Source organism: Tursiops truncatus, chromosome 1 (assembly GCF_011762595.2).
Source record: "Tursiops truncatus isolate mTurTru1 chromosome 1, mTurTru1.mat.Y, whole genome shotgun sequence".
Taxonomy (NCBI): domain Eukaryota; kingdom Metazoa; phylum Chordata; class Mammalia; order Artiodactyla; family Delphinidae; genus Tursiops; species Tursiops truncatus.
The window spans coordinates 35,588,890-35,602,944 of record NC_047034.1 but is presented as its reverse complement, the minus strand read 5'-3'; the positions used below and the strand labels follow the sequence as shown (position 1 = coordinate 35,602,944).

At 42.0% G+C, this 14,055-nt stretch overlaps 1 protein-coding gene across 1 annotated transcript; it reads right to left on the bottom strand.

Annotated features, from left to right (window-relative positions):
* Nucleotides 1-2,910: 2,910 nt before the first annotated feature.
* Nucleotides 2,911-12,778, bottom strand: C4BPB (complement component 4 binding protein beta). Its single transcript, XM_019952238.2, has 6 exons — nucleotides 12,649-12,778; nucleotides 11,922-12,092; nucleotides 9,994-10,170; nucleotides 6,112-6,205; nucleotides 4,083-4,206; nucleotides 2,911-3,112 (listed from the first exon to the last, which is right to left on the bottom strand). The coding sequence occupies exons 1-6, from the start codon at nucleotides 12,704-12,706 to the stop codon at nucleotides 2,969-2,971; spliced, it is 768 nt and encodes a 255-aa protein (XP_019807797.1). The 5' UTR covers nucleotides 12,707-12,778; the 3' UTR covers nucleotides 2,911-2,968.
* Nucleotides 12,779-14,055: the final 1,277 nt, after the last annotated feature.

Below are 14,055 nucleotides of genomic sequence, written 5' to 3'. Positions count from 1 at the left end.
GGCTTTAACTATTCCCTATAAGAGGGCTACCCCATAACTACATCTTTATCTCTCATTACTCTCCTAAACTCAGGCTTACATTTTTCATTGCACCTTTATACTCAACAACGGACAACTTCTCATTTCCTGCCCAGAAACTTTACCTTCTGACCCCAAGGTTAATCCAGGCTTCCTGGAATGGAGTTTCAGCCTCACCTTTAAACACTTCATCTCCCTCATCCTCCAACGTTCAATCAGTTAACAAGATGTTTTGATCTTGCAATGTCTCTCAAATCTGCTGTCTCTTTTCTATTTCTAATGTCATCAAACCAGTTCAGGTCATCATTGTCTCTCGGGTGGATCTATTGCTATAGACCTTTCATTGGTTTCTCTGTCTCAGTTCTTTTCCTACTACACCTGTCCTACATACTGTTGTGAGAGAAATCTATGTTCTGTCCTTATCACTTCCTTGCTTGCAAGTTTTCCATCTCTACTCACTGCCTACAAAATAAAGCTTAAATTCTCTAACTTGCCCTTTAAAAGCCTCCATAAACTGGCCTTTTTTTTAACATCTTTATTGGAGTATAATTGCTTTACAATGGTGTGTTAGTTTCTGCTTTATAACAAAGTGAATCAGTTATACATATATATGTTCCCATATCTCTTCCCTCTTGCGTCTCCCTCCCTTCCACCCTCCCTAACACACCCCTCTATGTGGTCACAAACCCCCGAGCTGATCTCCCTGTGCTATGCGGCTGCTTCCCACTAGCTATCTATTTTACGTTTGGTAGTGTATATATGTCCATGCCACTCTATCACTATGAATGAAATTTTGGTCAATTTAGATTAATCGTAGGAGTAGGAGTAACCATTTACTTGGTTAAAAAGCTTATGACTCTCATTTGCAACAATGTGGTTGGACCTATAGGGTATTATGCTTAGTGAAATAAGTCAGGCAGAGAAAGAAAAATACTCTATGTTATCCTTTGTATGTGGAACCTAAAAAAATAAAATAAATGAATGAATATAACAAAACAGAAACAGACTCACAGATATAGAGAACAAACTAGTGGCTACCAGTGGGGAGACGGAAGCAGGAAGAGCAAGATAGGGGTAGTAGATTAAGAAGTACAAAATACTATGTATAAAATAGTTAAGCAATAAGGATATATTGTACAGAGCATGGAAATATAGCCATTATTTTTTTGTAACTTTAAATGGAATATAATCTATTAACAATTGAATCACCATGTTGTACACCTGAAATTAATATAATATTGTGAATCAACTCTACTTCAATTAAAAATAAAAGCTTATGACTTTTTACTACATTTCTCAAATCTTCTTTCCACTTGGAACATCCTTCTCCCTAATCTTTGTCTCTAAATAGTAATCACTTTCAAGGATCCAAAAAACCGTGCCGTTTGGGCTTCCCTGGTGGCGCAGTGGTTGAGAGTCCGCCTGCCGATGCAGGGGACACAGGTTCGTGCCCCGGTCCGGGAAGATCCCACATGCCGCGGAGCGGCTGGGCCCGTGAGCCATGGCTGCTGAGCCTGCGCGTCCAGAGCCTGTGCTCCACAAGGGGAGAGGCCACAGCAGTGAGAGGCCCGTGTACCGCAAAAAAAAAAAAAAAAAAATACTGTGCCGTCTACCTTGACCATTTTCCTGCCTCGTCCTCCTCTTAAGACAGAAGTCAGCCTCCTCCCATGCAAGCGCCCATAGCAGTTTTCATGAGAGGGGTTTGCTTCATTCTAAACACACTGAATTAATGATATGTATATATGTGTCTATTAACAGACTGTAGGCTACCCAAGAGGCTGTTTCTTGTTCTCCCTCATAACTTCCCCTAGAGATTTTCCATTATTTCAGGCTCTTTTCTGTATTTTGTTTGTATTTTACCAAGAGTTCCTATGCATTTGGAGTAGAGGTCAGAGTCAGAGATGGGAGAAGCTTGTCATACCAGATCAGTATAAAATCTTGACAAGAAAACCTAAGGATTCTTATTTCTTTCGTCCTCTGAAAAAAGAATAAGAAAATATATTCAGGGCTTCCCTGGTGGCACAGTGGTTGAGAGTCCACCTGCCGATGCAGGGGACGTGGGTTCGTGCCCCAGTCCGGGAGGATCCCACATGTCGCGGAGCGGCAGGGCCCGTGAGCCATGGCCGCTGAGCCTGCGCGTCCGGAGCCTGTGCTCCGCAACGGGAGAGGCCACAACAGTGAGAGGCCCACGTACCGCAAAAAGGAAAAAAAAGAAAATATATTCATATGTGTTGCAACATCTCAAATTGAGGGCTAAGTTTCATCCAAAAGGCAGTGAGCAATATTACCACAGAAGGTTTGGAAACCTGGTTTTATAAACAAGATGTCTGGGAGATCCAGGCGAGAGTTTGGGTTCTAACTCTACTTTTGTCTCCATAAGTCATTTTAAGGCTATAGCTGTTCTGAGCCTATTTTCCCAAAATGAGACATTAATTTTTGCCTCATAAGTTTTGGTTAATTGGGGGTTAATTTTTGTTAATAATTTGCATCTCATATTAAAAAATGAAACAGTAATTCCCTGGCAGTCCAGTGGTTAGTACTCCACGCTTTCACTGCCAAGGGCCCAGGTTCAATCCCTGATGGGGGAACTAAGATTCCCCCAACCCGTGCGGCACTGCCAAAAGAAGAAAAGAGAAAAAAAATAAGGCATGTACCTTAGCTGTGATCTGAGCTTCCCATTCTCTTTCAGACAGGAAATTAAACCTTTCCCTTCCCATTAATGCGTTTCTAATTCTGGTCTTAGACAATCACCACACTTGATCATTCTACATCCAACACACACGCACACACACACACACACACAGACACACCCCATGCGTCATGCAACTGCAGCTGGTTACTATGAAGTTGCATTTCGGCCCAAAGAAAGAAAAATCTGAAACCAATTTCAGAGCCAAGAGGAAATTTTATTCATAGGAGTATTTCTATTACTCAGTCTGCTCAGACAATGTCAGGGCAACATTTTTGTCTTCAACTCAGCTTTCCTTATTTCCAGAAAAAATTTTTCTTTCTCCATCGTTAAGCCACTTTTCTTTAATCTTTGTGTAAAGTTCACTATGGCTTTGCAAAGTTCCTTACTCTCCTGAAAGGCAAGCTGAAGAAAGAACATTTTTTGAAGTTAACAATTTAAGAACTGAGACTCAGCTCTACACTCGGAAGCTAATGAGTAGTGCTTAGGTGCCCAAATGGGGGCTCAGAACAAGGCTAGCTTCAGTACAGATCTGGGTCTTCAACATGATGAATCATTTAAATTTGCAGGTTGGTTGGGGGCTGCCTAGGGCCCCTTTCAGGATGCTGCCAAGTGTCCCTCTCTTCTCCCTGGGGTACAGAGATATATATAAAATCTTGCAACTTGGTGTGTCTTGGGGGAAGTTATCACTGCCTGCCCCTGAGGTACTTTTTTATTTTCTGAAAATAAAATTTAGTGGCTTAAATCTACTTGTCATCCCAGTAATAAATATAGACTAAGAGAGGAGTCTCAATGAAAATGGATCTGTTCAGCATTTTTGTGATTTTTTTTTTGAAGTCTAGAAAAATTTTAGAGACTTTTTGCAGCAATACTTCCAAGTCTAAGACATAAGTTTAGGTAACTTGCTCTTTATTTATTTTGTTTTTTGTGGTACGCAGGCCTCTCACTGTTGTGGCCTCTCCCACTGCAGAGCACAGGCTCCGGACGCGTAGGCTCAGCGGCCATGGCTCACAGGCCCAGCCGCTCCGCGGCATGTGGGATCTTCCCGGACCGGGGCACGAACCCACATCCCCTGCATCGGCAGGCGGACTCTCAACCACTGCGCCACCAGGGAAGCCCTACCTTGCTCTTTAAAGCACATGAGACAACAACCCCTACCAAAAGGGCCTCATGAGGTATTAACGATGGTGGAGAATGGGAATTCATATACAAAAACATGAGTTACTAGTTTATAGGCCCCACTCTACAATCAGGCCAAGACCAATCCATTCAAAGACATTCCAAATAGAACAGCTATTTACTGAGCATATGCCAAGAGCGACACCAGGCCCTGGAGGCACAGCTGTGAATAAGACAGAAAAGAGCCCACTCTTACCAGTGCCTTCTCCAACTCCAACTCAGCTGGTTTGGGAGCTTCTCGGATCAACTCACAGACCGGAAGGGTACTGCTCCACTCCCCATCAATGCACTGTTGCTGCTGTGTGCCCACCAGGTAGTACCTGGACGCAAGTAAGAATGGCAACAACGTTTACACTTCCACTTCTTGAACAGGGCAACTAAAGCTGGTTTTATGTAACAGTGTTTCAGTATTTCACACTGTAATAGAATCTACTTTTCTGCCCCAGAGCCCTAATGCATGCTTAAGTTATCTCAATATTACAAAGCAGTCATAAAGTAAAATCATTCTCCTGGGGGCGGAGAGGACCCAAGTGATGAGTCAGACTGTAAGACATGGAGGAGTGAAAAATTCTAAATATGTGTTTTTACACACACAGTTTTTGGGTGGGAAGGGTGAGGGAGGAACCTCTTCATTGTTCAGTACTTTAAAAAGGCATCTGTCGGGCTTCCCTGGTGGTGCAGTGGTTGAGAGTCCACCTGCCGATGCAGGGGAGACAGGTTCGTGCCCCGGTCCAGGAGGATCCCACATGCCGCGGAGCGGCTGGGCCCATGGGCCATGGCCGCTAAGCCTGCGCTTCCGGAGCCTGTGCTCCACAACGGGAGAGGCCACAACAGTGAGAGGCCCGCGTACCGCAAAAAAAAAAAAAAAGCATCTGTCATCTATGCTCTAAAAAGGAGTAGAAAGCTAGAGACAGCCTTGAAATAAATCTTGGGGAACTGCTTAAAAGGAGCCTCAGCTCTTAATCAGAAAAACATGAGAGTTGATGGCAAAATGCATTGGAGGTAAATAATGAGATTGAAATGCCAGTGAGGTCACATGACTCTGGGTTAATAAGATTGAGGCCAGGAAAAGAAAAGGTTAGGAGATCTGTAAGCAGGTGACCAGGCAGTCTAAGTTAAGGTTAGACTTTAATTACTATGTCCTAAGAATCTCTATTCTAAATAATTCTATATCTGTACTTCCATATATTCTGTGGGGTTTTTTTGACTTTTTGTTCTGGGACTGAGACTGCTTAGAAAAACATTTTCTTTTGTGGGGGTGGCTGCATTGGGTCTTTTGCTGTGCACAGGCTTTCTCTAGTTGCAGCGAGCAGGGGCTACTCTTCGTTGCGGTGTGTGGGCTTCTCATCGCAGTGGCTTCTCTCGTTGCAGAGCACAGGCTCTAGATGCACGGGCTTTGGTAGTTGTGGCACATGGGCTCAGTAGTTGTGGCACACAAGTTCTAGAGCGCAGGCTCAGTAGTTGTAGCGCACAGGCTTAGTTGCTCTGCGGCATGTGGGATCTTCCTGGGCCAGGGCTCGAACCCATGTCCCCTTTATTGGCAGGTGGATTCTTAATCACTGCACCACCAGGGAAGCCCCAGAAAAACATACATTTTAAATATTTTATCTTGTCTTAGCTAAGAGAAAAAAGAGTGATACTTCTATTAGGATAAACAGGAGGATCAGTCTGTCTTCTAGGGCTTGGGGAGAGCTGGCAGTGGGCTAAAGCAGCTCTCAAAATCAGAATGTGTAGGACTTCCCTGGTGTCACAGTAGTTAAGAATCCACCTGCCAATGCAGGGGACACGGATTCGAGCCCTGGTCCGAGAAGATCCCACATGCTGCGGAGCAACGAAGCCCATGAGCCACAACTACTGTGCCTGCGCTCTAGAGCCTGCGAGCCACAACTACTGAGCCCACGTGCCACAACTACTGAAGCCCGCGGGCCTAGAGCCTGGGCTCAGCAACAAGAGAAGCCACCGCAACGAGAAGCCCACGCACTGCAATAAAGAGTAACCCCCGCTCTCTGCAACTAGAGAAAGCCCACGCACAGCAACAAAGACACAACGCAGCCAAAAATAAATTAATTAATTTAAAAAAATGTTTAAAAATCAATTCAAAAAAATATATATCAGAATGTGCTAAGTAATCAGGGGACTAGGCGGAGATAGACTGGGTCTTTTCCAAAACAAAGCTACTAGTCAATGGGCAAGGTCTCATATTTAAAAGGCTGCAATACACTTACCTCGCTTCACAGTAATAAGTAATGGTAGATCCCGAGTTGAAATCTGTTCCTTCAAAATAGCCATGAGTTGGATTCTCAGGAGGGCCACAGTCTCCTGAGAGACAGGAGTATAAGAATGACAGCTGTGAAGTCCAGTAATGCTCAATTAACAACGCCAGGGCCCTAAGTGCAACTGTGTAGTCCAGCGCCTGCCACCTTCACAAGCCCATGTGGGATCTGGGACATGTTCTCCACTCATTTCCTTCTGGTCAAATCATATTTATCCATGAGAAAGACTCCCTCCCCTGGCTCATTCTCTGAGTCATTAGTGATGCGAGAGTACTCTGTGATTGGCAGGAACTTGAGGAAAGGAAGGTTAAGTTGTAGAGATGCTAATTGTCAGTGTACAAGAAGGGAAAAATTAGGCTATAGGTAGAGATGGAAGAAGTAACTCCTGAAACAGTAAATAGCATGAGCTCAAATGGAGGTTTACTACCCCTGTGTGACAGTTGTACCATATGAGGGATTCAGCAAAAAACGGAGAACAGAGCTGCGAGGAAAGAGAATGAAGCTGTAAAATTATGGAAAGAGAGTCGGACAAGGTACTAGATGTTGTGAGTTTTGGTTTTGGCTCTTCCACTGACCAATGGCATGAAATAAGCCATTTTACCTTTCTCAGCTTCCTTCTTTTTTTAAAATTAATTAATTAATTAATTTTTCTTTTGGCTGCATTGGGTCTTCACTGCTGCACGCAGGCTTTTTCTAGTTGCAGCGAGCGGGGGCTACTCTTCACTGCAGTGCGCAGGCTTCTCACTGCAGTGGCTTCTGTTGTGGTGGAGCATGGGCTCTAGGCCCGCAGGCTTCAGTTGTTGTAGCACGTGGGCTCAGTAGTTGTGGCTCTTGGGCTTTAGAGAGCAGGCTCCGTTGTTATGGTGCATGGGCTTAGTTGCTCCGCGGCATGTGGGATCTCCCTGGACCAGGGCTCGAACCCATGTCCCCTGCACTGGCGGGTGGATTCTTAACCACTGCGCCACCAGGGAAGTCCTCAGCTTCCTTCTTAATCTATAAGATGAGCAGGCTAAATAATATTATCCCTAAGGTCCCTTCCAGCTCTGAGGTTATGAGTCTAAACTTGTTGATCAAGATTAACAGCTGGGCTTCCCTGGTGGCCCAGTGGTTGAGAGTCCACCTGCCGATGCAGGGGACACGGGTTCATGCCCCGGTCCGGGAAGATCCCACATGCCGCGGAGCGGCTGGGCCCGTGAGCCATGGCCGCTGAGCCTGCGCGTCCGGAGCCTGTACTCCGCAACGGGAGAGGCCACAACAGTGAGAGGCCCGTGTACCACACACACAAAAAAAGATTAACAGCTAAATTAAGAATAATTATGTATTTACTGAAACACAAAGTCTTCAAAACAAATAGATAACTAAAACAGCAAAGCATAAAAGAGCATGTATAATATAATACTATTTTTGTAAAACACAGGCACATACCAACGTATATGAACAGAAAAAAAAAAGTCTGAAAATTATATACCGAAGTACTCTGTTATCTCTGGGTGGTAGGTTTGTAGGTAATTAAATGTTTTCTTCTTTTATTTTCTGTATTTTTCCACAACAGAGATGTATTACTTGAGCGGTTAATAAATAACTTTTAAAAGATCAAAACCTGAGTTCAAAAGTTGTGTGGAAGAAAGGAAAAAGAATTTCAATGAGTTGATTAAGGAACTCCAGTGTCCCAAATGGACACCTCACCAAAGATATACAGATGGCATATGAAAAGATGCTCTACATCATATGTCATCAGCAAAATGCAAATTAAAACAACAGTGAGATACTATTACACATCTATTAGAATAGTCAGTCTCTGGAACACTGACACCACCAAATGCTGGGAAGGTTTTGGAACAGCAGTATTCATACATTGCTGGTGGGAATTCAAAATGGTAGAGCCCCTTTGGAAGACAGTTTGGTGGTTTCTCACAAAACTAAATATACTCTGACCACATGATCTAACTCCCAAAGAAGGTGAAAACTTACATCATAGAAAAAAAAACCTTCACATGGATATTTTTAGCAGTTTTATTCATAATTATCAAAACTTGGAAGCAACCAAGATGTCCTTCAGAAAGTGAATGGATAAGTAAACTGTGGTACAGCCAGAAACGAAACATTATTCAGCACTAAAAAGAAATGAGCTATCAAGCCATGAAAAGACATGGAGAAACCATAAATGCATGTTACTAAGTGAAAGTAGACAAACTGAAAAGGCCACACAAGGTATGATTCTAATTGTATGATATTCTGGAAAAGGCAAAACTATGGAAACAATAAAAAGATCAGTGGTTGAGAGGGGTGGGGGAAGTAAAGTGATAAATAACAGAGCACAGAGGATTTTTAGGGTGGTGAGAATACTCTGTATGAGATTATAACCATGTACATATGTCATTATACATTGGTCCAAATCCATTGAATGTACAAAACCAAGAGTGAACTCTTAGGTAAATTATGGACTTTGAGTGATAATGATGTGTCAATGTAAGCCTATCAGTTGTAACAAATGTACCACTCTTGTGAGTGACGTTGATAATGGGGGGGGGGCAGGGGGGAGGCTATTGCATATGTGGGAACAGGGGCAACAGGGGGAATCTCTGTATCTTCCTCTCAATTTTATTAGAAACCTAAAACTGCTCTAAAAAAATAAAGTATTGAAATAAATAAATTTGCAATGTTAGACGTGTACCATTCCAAATGAGATTTTAAAATTAATTTTTTGTTTCCTATTTTTTAATTTAAAATTCTGGTTAGGAGTGCATTGTAATACCAAGTCTGCCCATCCAGGATCTTTTCTTTTAGTCACGTCTTATTTTATGTCCCTTGGTAAATTTTCCTATAGGTGTCATGAATGGAATTATTTTTACATTTCAATATCCATCTGATAACTATTACTAGAAAGTGAAAACTGTTGATTTTTCAGTATTTATTTTGTATCCAAGAATGAAGTTTTTGGTAGAATTTCTTGGATTTTTCAGGTATATTTTGCAAATAATGATATCCTATGACTCACCAATCATTCTAGGACTCTATCCTATAGAAATAGTAGCATAGACATAAAGATGTATGTGTATAGACATATATATATATATACAATAACATTCATTTCATCATTGTTTGTAATAGCAAAAATATGGAAGTATAATAAATGTTCATCAATATGAGAGATATGGAATAAATCATGGCATATCCACATGTAGTTAAAAAGCAGGAGGTAGAGCTATACATACTGATCTGAAAAAGATTCCCATGTATATTGTTATATGAAAAAAGAAGCTATTTAAAAAATATGTATAGCAAAGTCCCATCTTTGTAGGTATATATGTGTATTGGTATGTGTGTGTGTGCATTTATTTAAAATATCTGTGTAAACATAATAAAAAGTCATTAAACACATCCAACTAATTACCTCTGAGAGCTATGAACTATAGTGATAAAAGGAGGTATTTTCAACTCTTATTCTATGTAATTTTGCAATGATGAGTTATGGTCTTTTTTCCTCCTTTTTTTGTTTATCTTTCAAAAAAAAAAGTTATCACATAATCTTGAAATTTTAAAAAAATATAGTCGGATGTCCCAAACTACCCTGTGTTAGATCTAGTAGTACAGGAATCCTACTTGGGGGAGGGGAGGCGGGGGGGGGCGGATGTTGTTTATTGTTTGGGTGCTGATCATTGCATTAGAATGCATTGCTTGTGTTGAGCTTGGCACTTTCTTGGCTGCCTGCTAGATCCTAAACCCTTTCTAGATACAAAAAAGAGGACAGCGTTGTGGGCATGTGGTGAATGGCTAGACTTTTACTGCCGATCAGTATCTTTGGGATTTACCCTTTTTTTCTCTTATACTTACTGCTTTTGCAGACAGGAAAGGGAGGCACCCAGGTGTGGTTCTCTAGGCACCTGCTCCAATTGCTGCCCTTGAGGACGTAATGCTCATTGCATTTAAACGTGACAGTGTCATTCACGTTCACAGGCTCCAAGGAACTAAACTCACCATTCACCAGCAAAGGGTCAGGACAGTGGCCCACTGAAGAAGAAAACAGGCAGAGATCTGAAAGGGCTAAGCGGAAAGCTACCACAGCAAAGGCTAGACCTCCTCAGGCTTCATCAAGAAAATTGAAAATGAGAAAGTAAAACTGCACCTTTTAATATGGACTGGTACATGGTACGAAACCATATCAATGCAGAATGAGAAAAGACTGGGTTGCCCTTAACTGTGGTAGAAAATGTCTTGATCATGCACAAGAGTGACAACTGACATTTGAACTTACTAAAATTAAGCATGTAATTGGAAATTACCAATAGCATGTTCATCATTCTCTTATGTTAAGCATTGCTCAAAATTCTTGAGCCCATGTTTGAGGCAAATGTTTCCTTCCCTTTCATCCTGTCAAATACACACATTAGTCATCATTTTTTGCTTTCTTTTCTTTTGTTCTGCCCAGGTAGAAAAACAGGAGAATACAAAGGGATGTGAATTTGGTTGTATGAATAAAGGATAAATATACAGGTGTGCTTTAGGTATAAAGGAGAACTTTACACTCTAGGTTTAAAGGAGAACTAATCCAGCTATTCCTAAAAACAGTATTAATAAAGAGAATGTGGACTAATTATTCTCCATCTCTACAGACACCACAAATGAGTTTTATGAACCTGAACAAATCACTTAGATTTCTGTTATCACATTTGTAAATTGAGAACATAAATTTTCCCATTTCAAAAATTATATGATGGGGCTTCCCTGGTGGTGCAGTGGTTAGGAATCCACCTGTCAATGCAGGGGACACAGGTTCGAGCCCTGGTCCAGGAAGATTCCACGTGCTGCGGAGCAACTTAGCCCATGCGCCACAAGTACTGAGCATGCGCTCCAGAGCCGCGAGCCACAATTACTGAGCCCACATGCCACAACTACTGAGCCCACATGCCACAACTACTGAAGTCCGTGCGCCTAGAGCCTGTGCTCCACAACAGAAGCCTGCACACTACGACGAAGAGCAGCCCCCACTCACCACAACTAGAGAAAGCCCGCGTGCAGCAACGAAGACCCAATGCAGCCAAAAATAAAGTAAATAAAATAAATTTATTTAAAAAAAAAAATTAGGGGGCTTCCCTGGTGGCACAGTGGTTGAGAGTCCGCCTGCCGATGCAGGGGACACGGGTTCGTGCCCTGGTCTGGCACGAAATCACATGCTGCAGAGCGGCTGGGCCCGTGAGCCATGGCCGCTGAGCCTTCGCGTCCAGAGCCTGTGCTCTGCAACGGGAGAGGCCACAACAGTGAGAGGCCTGCGTACCGCAAAAAAAAATAAAAATAAAAAAATTATATGATGGATGAAATGAAATGATAAGATATATTTACTTCAAAATAATAATAATGCAAAGCAGAATTGTAGATTAAAAAAGTCATGTTGATCATACATATGAATTCATTTTACAGTTCTGTCTTTTGTATATATTTAAAATTTTTCATAACTTAAAAATTTTAAAGCAATATGATATTAAACAAATTACAGCCCCCCCAAAAAAGTAGTCTTAATATGTAAAAGAAATCCTTTCCTTCTTGTAGGGATGATTGCGTCTACTAATTCAACTAAATTAATACTAAGAGCTGATTATGTACCTACTAAGAGAAGTTCCACAACTAGAGTGCTTTAAAAATGTATTACAAGAAGTTGAGAATTTTCTTTCTTATAAAGTCTTACCATGGCCTACTGGAGGTACGATATGAAAGAATACAGAGGGATGACAAGGTGAACAAAGTAGCAGAAAGATCAAACTTACAGCAGCACTCTGGAGCAGAGGCATTCCATCCTTTAGATGCATTACAAAAAAGGGTTTTCTCTCCTACCAGGTGGTAGCCATTGTTACATAAGTAAGTTCCCAGAATTTGTCCTTCCCCCTCCTTTGCAACAAATATGCTATTGTCCACTGGGGGAAGTTCTGGACAGATCTCTGTTGGAGGGGAAAAAAAAAAAAAGATTTGTTTGACATATCACGTGCCCTGAGGAAGCACTTACTAGATTCCCCATCCAAGTGTCTTTTGGCTTGATTATTAATTCTGATTCCTTGTACTCTTCCATGTCCATGTACATCCACATCCCTTCCTGCCCGAGGATTCCCAAAGTTTTGTTTTCAAAAGAATAACAGGAGTTTTACTCAAGTTCAGCCGTAAGTTATCCACTCCTAAAAAAAAAATCCCCTTTCCAAATAGTGGTCCTGGAGTTTATCATAAATAAGACCTCTCAAGATTTTGAAATTGGTACATTTTTTGTTCCCAGAACAGAACGGGAAAGTAGCAGACAATGACCCACTTCATAGAGCAAAATCATTAAATATTTACTATGAACCTATTTAGTTCAGAGCATTAGGCCAAGTAATTTGAGATTTTTCAATGAAGGAAATATATTTTATAAACTTCAGTTTCATTAAAACCCCAGATAGAATGCCTCATAATCCACAAACTGATATCACATGCCTTACAAACTGAGGTTTAGAAAAGCATACGTACCATCTGAGGCAGAAATCAGCCACATATCCACAAGACAGCACATAAACCAGAAAAACATCTTGCGATCAAAATTGTTTGACCCGGGTTGGAAATAACCCAGCCTAAGATCCTGGTTTAGATCAAAATAGGTCTTCTCACACCACTTGAGATCAGACCAACCACCTCCTTCCTAGAGAAGGGGTTGTCTTGATTTCTCTTCCCTGGAAGGAAAAAAAATTCTACAACAGGAAATAAGAGTAGCTGTAAGGAAGTTGGTACAAGGAGGGATTTTGCAAAAACCCAAAGGGGTGATAAAAAAGAGTTGCCGGTTTTAAAACTCAGTTTCAGAAATAGCCCAAGTGTTGCTTATGCAAATCCAGTTGACCAGTCCCTTTGAACTGCAGGCTGATCTTTCCCCAACAGATTTTGGCCAAATGGTCTTGCCATGACCTTCACATCTGTCGATATTTGCCAGTGTTTACAGTCCACCTTCCGCAACTCTCTCCAGCATTGTGGGTAGAGGCGGGGAGGTGGGGGTGGAGGTGTGCATTCCTTGTGCTTTCCCAAGTAAAACCCAACTCTGGGTGCTACCTCCTCCCCCTTTCTCAAATACCAGGTATCCTAAGACTGTAAGCAGCATTGAAGTCTAAAAGCTCAAGGAAGTCAACTAGCCTTACCTGTCTCCAACCATCCAGACCATATGGCTTCCCAGAAAGGAGCTGGTCCTGGTGGATTCCAAACTTGAGAAGGACTCCAAAGTCCTGCAGCAACACAATGTCCTCATTTGCCAACTCTGCACCAGGCTTCCCATTCCGTGGTCTTCTGGGCAGGATTTGACCTGAGTCCAGAGTCAACCAAATGAGCTAAGAGAGAGATGAGGGGAATGCTTTGGTCTTGGGAATGAAGCATGTAAAATTGCTTTGGGGTTCCCATAGCTTCTTATTCATGATGATTACAGCCATTAGCTAGTTGTCTGTGCTCCAATTACAAAACTGGGGTAAAATTCCTACAAAATCTTAAGTTTAAATAAAATAACAAATATAAAGCATAATAATAAATATAAAGGCATAAAAACACAGTAAGGTCTCTAATGTTATTCTCATCCCCATCCATTATCATTACTTTGTTTTTTTGTTTTTTTGGTTTTTTTTGCAGTACGCGGGCCTCTCACTATTGTGGCCTCTTCCGTTGCGGAGCACAGGCTCCGGACGCGCAGGCTCAGCGGCCATGGCTCATGGGCCCAGCCGCTCCGCGGCATGTGGGATCTTCCCGGACCGGGGCACGGACCCGTGGCCCCTGCATCTGCAGGCGGACTCTCAACCACTGCGCCACCATGGAAGCCCCATTATCATTACTTTGTAATGATTTGTGCATGTCTTTCTGCCACACTAGACTATGTTAAAAAACAAAATTCAAGATCTAATTGGC